General features: G+C 31.3%; 2 protein-coding genes across 3 annotated transcripts; both read right to left on the reverse strand.

Moving 5' to 3' along the window:
• Positions 1-3,174: 3,174 nt before the first annotated feature.
• On the reverse strand, positions 3,175-4,471 carry Bm14769 (Uncharacterized protein; the record flags this gene model as incomplete). Its single annotated transcript, XM_043078549.1, has 4 exons — positions 3,175-3,250; positions 3,454-3,557; positions 3,706-3,826; positions 4,398-4,471. 4 exons carry the CDS (start codon positions 4,469-4,471, stop codon positions 3,175-3,177), a joined length of 375 nt encoding a protein of 124 aa, XP_042934483.1.
• Positions 4,472-5,714: 1,243 nt separating this feature from the next.
• Bma-let-268 (Uncharacterized protein) lies at positions 5,715-11,835 on the reverse strand (the record flags this gene model as incomplete). Of its 2 annotated transcripts, none has more annotated exons than XM_043078550.1 (16): positions 5,715-5,815; positions 6,280-6,463; positions 6,773-6,919; positions 7,114-7,287; positions 7,508-7,621; positions 7,806-7,886; positions 8,312-8,492; positions 8,606-8,719; positions 8,911-9,011; positions 9,252-9,413; positions 9,607-9,741; positions 9,890-10,000; positions 10,716-10,845; positions 10,930-11,082; positions 11,360-11,445; positions 11,608-11,835. In XM_043078550.1, 16 exons carry the CDS (start codon positions 11,833-11,835, stop codon positions 5,715-5,717), a joined length of 2,202 nt encoding a protein of 733 aa, XP_042934484.1. The 2 variants fall into 2 exon arrangements, with proteins under 2 accessions (XP_042934484.1, XP_042934485.1); XM_043078551.1 differs by having other exon boundaries at positions 11,608-11,826.
• Positions 11,836-12,487: the final 652 nt, after the last annotated feature.

Raw genomic sequence — 12,487 nt, forward strand, 5'->3', positions numbered from 1 at the left:
AATAACGCCAAATTAAGAATTAGAAAGACAAAAAAAGAAAGAAATATAAAAAAGTACCAATCTAATCAGCGGAAACTGTGCAATTATAACGAGCATAATGAATACCACGTCTTCGTAGTCTCTACCATGCTTATTGAAAGGAATATCTACGGTATATGTTGAAGGATCGCGATGAATTTACAAAGAAAATTGTCGTTTTGCTTGTATCAAGCAACAAGCATCGTTGCTGCTTTCACTGGCTATAATAACTTGGAAATCCATTCGATCATCTGCATAAAATCAATTCGATCTCACGGTATGACAAGTATAAAGAAATTAAATAAAAAAAATTGCCATTATTATCACTGTACTTTATTAAGGATTATAATATATGTTACCATCCGCATAGCATGCCTAGAGCGGGGTGAGAGCTCACTAAAGCAAACTTTACTCTTCAACCAAGGTGATCTATGATAAACAGCAGTATATTGTTATAAAAATATTTGCTAAAGTAATATTTATAAGCGAACTATTGAGTTTACAAATGTTGCAGACATAATATTACAGGAACAAATATGTTATGATTAGAAAATACCTTTTGGTATTATCCGATGAAAAGCTTTCCTTGCACTGGGCGAATATATTCATCGAGAAAATATAACCACTCTCTTTCAAAAGTTATTTGTTCCATGTGAATGTGAACAGTTGGTACATTTTTATACCCACTAACTAAACGGTCATCCTATAAATCAGTTTCTATTTTCTGAACTTTTTTTTAAACAAATCATCTTAAATTGAAAAATTAAAAAGAGTAAAAAGTTGAAAATATATAGAATGATTGCAAAGTGATTGCAATAAAGAAACATTAAGCAATGGTTACTCCCCCATAAATATCGAACTTTTTTAAATCTCTCACTTGTAAGTGATCATTTAGATGAAAATGCATGAGTTTCAAAATCCGTCAAAATCAACAAAAAATTTACTTCATTTTTTCCACTTGACTAGTGTCCATAATGCTCTCTTCAATTAATTCCTCATAAAGTTTTCAGATATCAAAGGATAGTTATAAACATCTGGAAATGGCTGAGAGATATCTCTATTATTCAGTACTTCATAACATTTTGGATGTATGTAACGCTGCTCCCAAAGCTAAAAATGACATAAATCGAGCCACGAATTCGAAAATATCACAAACTAGATATATTACTGCAATGTCCCTATGGCATTTTTTATAAAAATTACAACTACTTCAAAAGAAATACTACTAAAAATCCCACTTTGCAATCATCTCACAAGTTTAAAGGACTAACATGTCGATTTATGAACGTTTAAAGGACTAACATGTCGATTTATGATTTATGAATTCGTACATCTCCGGGTGTAACCTTTCACCACTGTTAACGAAATCATCAGTGTGAACAAGAATCTGTAATAATGCTGATTATTAACGTGCATAAAATATCTCTGGAAAGTTAATCCTCAATGTTCCTCATTATTTTTTAATTGAAATCTTCATCAAACTTTTTGCAAGGAAAACCGAAACATAGAAACTCGCTAGAAATATTAAAGAATATGTCATGTTTAAAATATACATTAATATACATTAACTTTAATCAACAATACTGATTACCGCTGTTCATGCGTGCTCACAAAAACTCATGTCGGTATCAACCATAATATTGGAGGTGTAACTATTCTCAAGCACCTTAATTTGGAGTTTATGAACATTTTCGCACTTTATTAAAAGATCTTATATAGAATATAACTAAGTATAAATGAAAAATGATGCGCAGATGAAAAATGGTTTATAGTGGTTTATAGCAAAGCTATGTCCACATCCACATATAAATACATACAAACCAGGCAAACACATATGCATTGTATTTCTTTAAAAAATATAATTTAAACTGCTTCGAAAAATTAATCTTATTCTTGCTAATAAATAAAGTCTTGCTAATATAAGATACATTCCATATCCTCACTCGTTCTCCACATACTATTTCAATATATTCCGTTGAACGTGTAAGTAATATCTATTACTATCTAGCGTACCCCAAAAGTTTGAAAGCAGTTTGCCAGGAAGTGTTAGCAATGGAGCAATGATGTCCCTGGAAAGCAAATTTCAAGACAGTTAAAAATTCCACAAATAAATTGTAGTGATTAACTACAGCCATAGAAAAGAATTATTTAGAAACAAAAATTCATTCCAAAATATATAGAATTCTTCCATAGTTATAACTAATCGCAAGAATCTGCCACCTGCAGACAATATTTAACATTAAAATTCATACAATTTCCTGTAAACAGCAGTGTGAACTAAGGGTTGCAATGTTTCAGGTTTTATCAGATGCACTGTGTCATCAAGCATGAAAACAAAATCATTAAACACTCCCTTAGCAAAAGTCCTGAAATTTGCATCAGTATTATTCTGGAAAAGACTACTAAAACTCATCATCAAAACTTGAAATAAGTATATCAAAACAAATAAAGAGAAGTTGAAACTACCAACAAAGAAGCCTTCCTCGCCTCTTTTTCACTCAAGTTAGTGCTGCTATTGTCGCATCCGATACAGATTCTTCGCATTCTTCAGAAACACTTTGACCTAAACAGGCTGAGCTGCAAAATTTGCAGTACCCTAAGTACTATAACAAATATAAGAAGGAGCATAGTGTTGCTGTAAAATAAACCATTTTGTTGTAATAAGTGATTAAAAATGAATGAACTAAAATTCATATGAAATCATTACTTCTAAAAATATTTAAATAGAAATATTTAAAGGAAATTGTAGGTGGCAATATTTCTATATACGTTTTTTTTCAATCGAGATTTAAATAATTCCATCAGGAAAATTTATCTTTCTCATCGTACGTTTGATTATTGTAAACATAAAAGTCAATTTTGGAAGTGGGGTAAAATATATGCCTTGCCAAAAATTCCCCTATAAATGGAGTAGGTTTGGTAATAAAAAGTACCTATGTAACTGATGGCCAAGCATTTTCAGATATTTGCTGTAAAAAAAAGCTATCATGAATAGAGTCCAGATCTTTTCTAATTGCTGATGCAATTCTTTTCTTTCCCTATTAGATCCCAAAATCTGGAACTAAAATCAACCAAACAAATAACTTACTAGCAAGTTGCTTGTGTCGCATTGTAGATAGCCATCTTGACAGACCAGATCTTGCCAATATAATTACCTCAATGATTCAAGAGCTGAATTCCTTTCCTACTTCCAAGGATTACTGGTGGACGAGTCTCGTACAAAGTTGTGCACCTAGAAAGATCTACTTATGAGAAAATAATCGCAGGATGCTATTTGTCATATAAATTACGGGATAAGTATTTTTCACTGTGGCTCAGGGGGAAAAGTGCCATCGATATCATTAAATTGAGGGAAGCTGGAAAGTTAAAATAATGACAAAGTTATGGTAAGCTGAGTGTAATGCGGAGGGAATTTTAAATAAGACTATAACTTACATACGCATGCCACTGTCATCGATTAAGAGAATCACCTCAGAACTGATCCTGTCAACATTTTGAAATAATATTCCTTTTATATCAAATGTCAATTCCAGGGTGTCCTGTAAAAGAAACTTGAAAAATTGGATAAATTACAAATACATACAGTGCAATGAATGGGAAATAAAATTTTCTGAAATAGAAGAGTCGTCTATATCTAAATAAAAAAAAAAAAATTCTGAAACTATTGAAAATATAAGATTTGTTTACCACTGAATTGTCAGAATACAAGATATTGTATGATAAAGTTTTGCCATCATGTGATCCAATAAAATCAAACACATTCAAAATGTTTCGGACAAAACCAATTAAAGCGACTGACTGAACTTCGCTAAATAGTAATTGGAATAAACTATTCGTTCAACACATTCTTGAAACAATGTAATTAAAGGAAAGACAATGTATTGAATTTATTCAATAATATCGTTGTGCTTACACCGTGTTTGGTGTAAGGAGTGCACGACAAGTGCTGCAGGCGTTAAACTGACAAATAATATCGCTTTCTTACGTAACAACATCAAGTAATTTAAAAATTCGATGGGCTTGAAAATAAAGAACCGAAGTTTTCTAAAAAAAAGTCATTTCACAATCACATATAAACGCATTTATGTTTTTACAGTACGATAAAATAAATGATTTAAAATGTTAACCCATCAGTAATGAGCAAAATAGTAAAATTTGATAATCTGTATACCCCAAGTTCAGTCATCAACATTCGTAGTAATTTGTCAATACCCTAACTTGATAGAACTGCTTTTTTTAACCTTAATGAACAATAGAAAGTGAAGACAATATTGGATTTGCAAGTAACCATCAAAATTTGCTATAGTTAACTTGTAGATCTAATAAAATACGTAAATTTATATCAATAGGTTTAAATAAGCAAGGAAAAAAATACAAACTCTTTGGTTTCCATGATGATTTGAATGAACTGTTTCCTAAATGGACAATCTTCGATATCGAAAATCGATATCATAATGCTCGGTTGAACACTTCAATCTTTCTAAAGCATCATTACTGCCATCGCTCAAAGCGAACAAAGCCAATTTATGTGCGGACGAGTCACATTTGTCGGTTGGTGGCAAAAGTACGAAAGGCAGAAGCAAGATAAGCAATGAATACATGCTACTTATTGCTTATGGCATTTATGAAATGAAATTAGGATTTATTTAGGTCAACCACTGGAAAGTTTTAAGGCATTAAATCTGGCAAAACTTTTCCAAACTTTTTCATTTAAAATGTTAGTATTACGAATGAGCAAAACCAGTGATGATTTATGCTTAAAGTTTATCCAAATATTTACAAAAATAAAAATTTACCACTCAAGTTCGTTAAATTATTGCAAAATTAGTTGAATTATTGCAAATAAACGACTTCTTCTACAATTGACTTTTTCATAATTATCATCCATTTAAAATTTTAGAAATGCAACCTTAAGGATTGAATCATCACTTACGTCTGCACCATTTTAACAGTCTCGAGTATTGTGATACTGATAAAATAGAGCTTATAATATCATCTCTTCCTGATAACTGAGTTTATTGCAAGCCTTAAACAGCTTCATTTTAATCCTTAATCCATATAGCTAAAAAATTGTATTGTCTTACAAGAATACTGGAAAATTTTTAAGCCATTGAATCTGGCAAAACTTCCTATATAGGAAACCGCAAAACTGTATGGAAGAAATATCGTTAAGGAATTGGAATTACTATCATTACTGTAATATCTCACGTCTTTAAATTTATTGATGACGACCCTTTAATTATATAAATATGATGTAGCAAGACAAGAGATAAGCTTAATTCAGAATTAAAACTATATTTTCGAAGTTAAATTTTCATTTTTAAGCAAAGAAAGACTGATATTTAATAGTGTTAAAGACAAATTAATTGATAACTTGACTCGAATATCTACATCACGATATGCACAGGTTTTAGCATTGTTTCATAATAAAACAAATTTATTCGAACTGAAACAAAAATAGCTTCAGTTTTTCTAAAGTTGCAAATAGAGAAACAATAAAGGCAGAAACTTGATATAAGACTATGCAAAATCAAAGACTTTCAAATTCATAAAATAAATTTTCTTAACAATCTCAACTCATCAAAAGTTCAAGTTCGAGACAGCCAACTTTTTAAAATAAAAATTTCAAATTTTAACTACACAAAAAACTGAGGAAAGTCAACAGAAGCATATAAAGCTTAGGAAATAAGTAAAATTTATGGATTGATAAAGGAAACAGCAATATAACGAGTTCCTTGGGTAGTTTCCAAACCTTCATGCAGGTGCGTTAAACGACCCGGAAATATCATCGAATGACCTAGAAAATCATAGATAAAACCTAAACTGAAATAAGCTGCCATAGCTCGAACTGAAATTGGAATAGCTTGCTCTTCCAGTAATCGGCAATAATCCAATTTCAGCCTATCAAAATCAACTTTTACAGCACATATAAGAAATAAAAATCTAAATGATTATGTCTCATTATAGACTAATCTGGAAAGGTAGATTGACGAAGTAAATAATATAAATAATTGAAAATAACGTTCTTTATATCTAAATTAACAAGAACTTATACGTATCTTAACATTTATAAGGGTTCTTCTATTATTTTGGCGGTTATCCGATTTGTGTGCTTCAATATTTTCATTACTATCGCCGCTACATTGTATTGAAAATTGAAGTAGGGCTCGGAAAATATCAAAACACACCATTCCTTATCAAAAAGAAATCTGTACCGCTGATTTAATATGCTAATGAGATACTGTCAAAATCAGAACCCACCAACAGTATCAGCATCAAAAGTGCAGTTATATCGTAAGAAACGAACACCGCCTCCTTCATAATCCACTCCTCGTTTATTCAGTGCAATATCAATACTATAGGTTGAAGCGTCATGATGAGGTCTTAATGAAGCTTGCTCCTCCGGCTTGTAACGTACGACAAACATCATTACGGACTCTACTGGCTGAGAGTGTAAGTTTAAATCTTGTTTAATGGTTAATGATATATTTCAATTTTGAAGGCAACATCAGCATATAAGTGAATGAAATTCAATAGCTGAAAACTACGAAAGTAAAGGAACAGTATAAACTTTTTCATAAATATTAATATTCTAATAATCAAGACATTTCAGGTAGAAATTTTGAATTTCAATAAAAAATGTATTTTTTTTTTGGCAAAGTATATCCTTGATATGATTCTTAGTTTTTTATTGATTCCTTAGCTTTATTTCTTAACAATCGACAATTTTGTAGCAGTAATAAAAATGACTTACCTGTTTGTAATAACCAATAAACAGTTTCTCCTGTATTGGACGAACATATTCATCTAACATATATAGCCAATGCCGTTCGAAACCAATTTGATTCATATGAATATCTCGAGTAGGCACATTTTCATAACCACCAACTAATCTTTCGTCCTCAAATGTGATTTTACAATGAGTATGCAGGGTTCTAATTAATTAATTTTTTAATTAACTCAGGGTCCTAATTAACACCAAGCATATGAAGCTTCTTGAACTTCTTAAAAGTAATTCAACTAATAATATATTCCATTTTACGTTATTTTTTCAAGCAAATAGATCTATCAAGCAACTGGTCAACAGTTCAATACCTTGTGTTTACCATCTGACCACTTCCCATAATATTCACATTCTTCAATAAGCTCCGCACAAAATCTTTCGGACATAAGTGGAAAATCATATACATCCTGACATATTTCCAGAATTTGTATTGAACCATTAAGAGCAGCGAAATAGTTCGGGTGTATATACCGCTTTTCCCACAACTGAAAGAATTTTGATACTCTTCAAAAGATCTTCAAAGACAAAATATTAAGAAATAAAGCAAGGAAATATTCTGTTTCAAAACAACTTTACAGCTAAAATATATTCTGCCATATTTCAAGACAACATCAGTAATATAGACAAAACAATGAAGGCTGAAATTTTAGAATGATGTCGGAAAACCGACAAGAGTCCAGAATCAGCAAAATTCGGAAGGCTGACCTCTTTATTATTGAAAATCTCATACATATCCGGATGAACTTTGGATGATTCAACATCTTCGCTAACTACCAGGAAGCCGTAATAGTGGCTGTTATCAAGATAAAGAAAATGACCCTGTAAGTAGCAAATAAAAAAAAAATAAAGAAAACAATTGGAACAAAAACTAATTAAAGAAAAAAAAAATTTTTTTTCTTCATTAACCAACTTCTTTTCAAAGGATACTGATCAGACATATTGGACGAACATTGGTGCACCATTAGGAAACCACAAACTGAAAGTTTTGTATTCCATTACTTACTTTATCACGTGCAAATGAGCAAAAGCTCATGTCGGGATCTAGTTTATCGTTATAATAATATGCATTTGATAAGGATGTCAGCTGGAATAAATAACAATAATCAAATTACAATCAAGTATATTCGATACAGCCATCTTAATATAATGAACTAGTAAATAGGAATTAGAGAAACGGTTTTAATTTATTCAAACGAAAAAATAAATTCTGACGAGAACTGAAGTCCTAACCAATCACTACTTCTACTATGAAACATTTCCCAAGAGCACTTTGAAAGTGCAAATTATTAAACTGCTATTGAACACATAATGGTACCTAAAATGAAATAATGTTTTAAAATGAAATGAAAATGAATGTCCCTTCTATAAAAATTCCTTGTTGATATTTTTTGATCACAAGTTTGCACTTCGCTGCTCATAAAATTGATAAAAATCTGTAGGATTTAAAACATCTGATAAATTCGTCAGCACATGAAAACCAGGAAGAATGAGTTAAATGAAACTGCGCACTTTTTCCTTCGCAATTATTAAAATCGAACTAATGAAGGGTACGTTCCAAATTCCCACTTCTTTATAATCAATGATATCCAGATAATTCTCGGATCTAGCGTAATATCCATTACTAGAGATTGCGCCCCAGAAATTAGTGAACAACTTATGTGGTTGCCCAACTAAAGGTGCAAGAATCTCTCTGCAATATATAAAATTTCCATATTTATTTTCTCGTTGGATCAAATAATTTACAAATCAAATAATTTTTATCAAAATTTCTAAACGTGTTGCAAGGTTTTTCCATAAACATACGAATCTTTTTCTTTCACTCTGTGAATCATAAGCAGCAAGGCTTCCGAATTATTTAAATGTACATCGCCATCAATCATTATTAGGTAGTCGTCACCCAGTGCCAAGCTTTGTTTTCTAGAAAAAAATTCCCAAAAAACTGCTGAAAACTTAAAAGAAAATTTGGAAAAAAAAAAGACCGGATTGAATTGAACTGTCCTACAGAGAAAAACATTTTTAATCATCCACTTTTAAATTAAGTAGTCGTCACTCAATTCCAAACCAAATTTTGTTTCTAAAGAGAATTTTTTTTAAATAAAAACACGAACAATGAAAATGCACGAGCTTCACGCTCACCCAATTCTGTTGTGCTGCCATCATACAGTAGTGATCGATAACGCCCTTTAACATCTTCAACAAAGCCATTGGTCTAGAAAAATCTGAAAGCTATGACAACCAAGCGGAAAACAGATACAGTTTGACTTTTTCTTCAAATCAACTTTACTAAGCCTTATGTTTAAAGCGAATCTACTTTAAGATTTATCAAAAGGAAATTTATTTGTGAAATTAGATAAAATAACTTTTCCGCCTGATCTTTCACAGCCATTTCAAAAAAAATATCAAGAATTTTATTGTAAAATGACAGTTGTAATGAAATAACAAAACTTACTTCTTTTTCCAAAAAATTTTGATTGCAATAAACATATAAATCAATTTTCTCATCTGCATACACCAAGCTCTTAATATTTTCGAAAAACTCACGAATAAATGGTATCGGTTTGGAAATAATGACCGACAAAAATAACCTCGGTAATTCAATCTTTTCAAGATCCTGAATTTACATTCATCAAAGTTATCATGAAGGTACAGAATTCGGAATAGGAACAACAGAAGCAAAGAAGTGTAACACACAATTTTCAGTTCGAATTATTTAATTGTAAAATGAATAAACATTCTATTTAAAATATATTGTAAAAATGTATCAGATTTTTTTTTCTGCTTTTATTTAAAATTTCCAGCAGTACCATTGTTGTGTGCTGAGTTTTTGCAGTGGTTATCCTAAGCGGATCAACGTAGTTACCGAAATAATTTAAATGGAGCTTGCTTGGACCATTACCATGTATAACCAAAGGATATGTGTTATAAATAAAGTTGTAAATCTGAAATGACATCCGCGTGAGCTGTTGAATTTACTCTGGGAACCTACTATTCTATTAAGAAAACATCTCTGTCTGTCCAATATTTTAAAAAATGCTGCTTCCTTCTTCACCAAAATTCATATTTCACGAATAAAAAAAAACCACTCACAAAATACGTCCCGCTTCTTTCATCACTCATCTCTAACTTTACATCATTCGACGCGCCATTTAGATTTTGAAATAGAATGCTCATTGAATCCAGAGTCATTTTCAGCGACATCTTTAAATAAGTTTGATGTAGTCTAAATTTTTTGCTAATTTTTTAATCCTATGTAAACAGCTTCATGAAGAATGTAACTATCAATGTCATAGTAAGTAATATAAAAAGATAAGAAAACGACGTCGAATTTTTAAATAACAATGATCATGTAGTCCAATCCAATTCACGAATAGCACTGTGAATACCATTCGAAAAAAAAAAAAAAAAAATGATACAGGACCCTATTCTATGTGGGATTATCTTACATTTTACAAGAAGCAGGTTGAAAAGTGTCAGTAACTAAAGTAAAAAAGTATATAAAAGAAAGATATGAGGATAATTCTATAATTCAGACCTATATTTTTGGTTTATCCATGTTATATTATCGTTAATCGTGCAACACACTGTCATGGTAATCAAGTGCTTATCCGCTTTGAAATCTCAACTCTCATTCATTTCTATTAAATGCAAAAAATGGACAAAGAATCCGCAAATTATTCTACTTTCAAAACGCTACATTAAAATAATTTGATGTATTATGAAGGCATTAAAACGCTTTTGAAAATAAAAATCAAATCACAACAGTAAGAAATCGAATCGTTTCCTACACTATCAGAAAGGAGTTTTCATATGGATCTAGATCATAATAATCAGTTAAGTTATTTCAATAACACTATAAATAAATGGCAAAAATCGGTAGAATTGTGGAAAGGATAAATTGTGATAACAAACCAACTCTTATTTGTTCATCCAAGTAGAGGCGTGTGTAATATAACTGATCGTCATCATTATCTTCCACATCCTTGTAGCTTATTAAGTTCCAAATTTCAGGAGCAAAACCCATAAAAACTCCAGAATTTAAATACCTGAAAACCTTCCAACATTTATAATTCAAAAAGTACTTTAGTTTCTTCTAGAAATGGCTTCAGTACACCTAAAAAAATGTATACCTGTAGCCAAAATTAACAAGTGGATATTTCGGGGCTAAACTTCTGTTTGGCCAACAAAACGGTTCCGACGAAAACACGAGACGAAATCCATCAAAGAAAGTGAAGAAATTCCGCAAAATTTGTTCTTCATTGCCCAAAAGTATCACATCATAGCTATAATAAATTCACTGTTTTCAAAATTTACCAAAAGTCTACTATTATATGACAAAATTGACAACGTCGAAAAATTTTTTATTAAGATTTTTCACTTATTTTTATTATACGTTATTAAGTTTTGTTCCTTAATTTCTCTTATTCAAAAGATGCCCAAGATCTCTGAAACAACTATACACAGCTACAAATACATGTATTTACTTATATTACATAAATTTGAAATATATATATATTTTTCAAAAATTATATATGTATATATATATATATAATAACTTACGCATCAACAAATAGTATTATTAAATCATTCCTGTCTTTGTATTTCTCCAATGATTTCCGTAAAATGCGTATTTTCTGCCCTCCACCCTGGAAACTGATCTTTTTAAAAACAACAAACAAACTTTTCGTTTAAACAAAGCATATTCAGCAAAGTGATTCCAGAAAAAAATGGAAGAGTAGTTAACTTGAATAATCTCAACTAATTTAAAAGAGAAGGATAATGTTTGAGAGAACAAAAAAGGGATCGACCTTGTCAACGCGAACATCGCCTCCTCGCCACTGTTCACCCATACCGAATACTTCTAGTCCGACGTCATTAATGTCAGCTGTGCGTTTCAGTCGTCTCAAGCCATCTGTCTCTTCCGTTGCAACTGTCACCACAAGTAATTCTGGCATACCACTTATCTTTTCCATCGTTACTGTTCCATACATCAACACAGTGCTTAACGTTAACACCCATAGTGTCATCCCTGTCATAATTGCCCAAACTATTCAAATTTCAGCACCCCGATTTTTTTAAAATTGTACTGCTACGAATTATACTGAATTCCAATGCGCGACGTGTCACACATCACACGTCTACGTGTTACACTTCATGCTTTCGCACGACGTCGCGGTAAGCTCCCTGACATGAGAAAGATGTCCCAGTAAGTGTCATGGACCGATTTAGCCACCAACAAATGAAATAGCTTGTTACTTATTTTCAAGAGTAAGAAGGGTTACAATTTCCTGCTCATCTATAAGAAATTTCTATAAATTGAAACATGTTAACAATGATAATCAAAGGTCAGTTTTGAACTGACAGAATAGCCATTGTAGTTTTTACCTAAGCAATATTATCTTTAAGGATGTGCGGATAGAAAACAGCTTACTTTTGCAAGCACTAAGGATAACCTAAGGTGACGATAAAGTCATTTTAATTCGTAAATCATGATACTTTGCTAGATTTGCTCACAAATGCACTGCTTGAAGTGCAGAAACTGTTAACCTCTGTGCTGCACGCAACAGAGTGCACGCGGATAGCTCTATGTGCAAGTGATAATGTTCGGTATCTTCCTGTTATATGATAGTCATCTGAAATGCCTATTGCAAAAAATAGGAAAATGTTATAACTGCATAAGGTTTTTGT

Source organism: Brugia malayi (genome assembly GCF_000002995.4).
Source record: "Brugia malayi strain FR3 genome assembly, contig: Bm_v4_Chr2_contig_001, whole genome shotgun sequence".
NCBI lineage: Eukaryota > Metazoa > Nematoda > Chromadorea > Rhabditida > Onchocercidae > Brugia > Brugia malayi.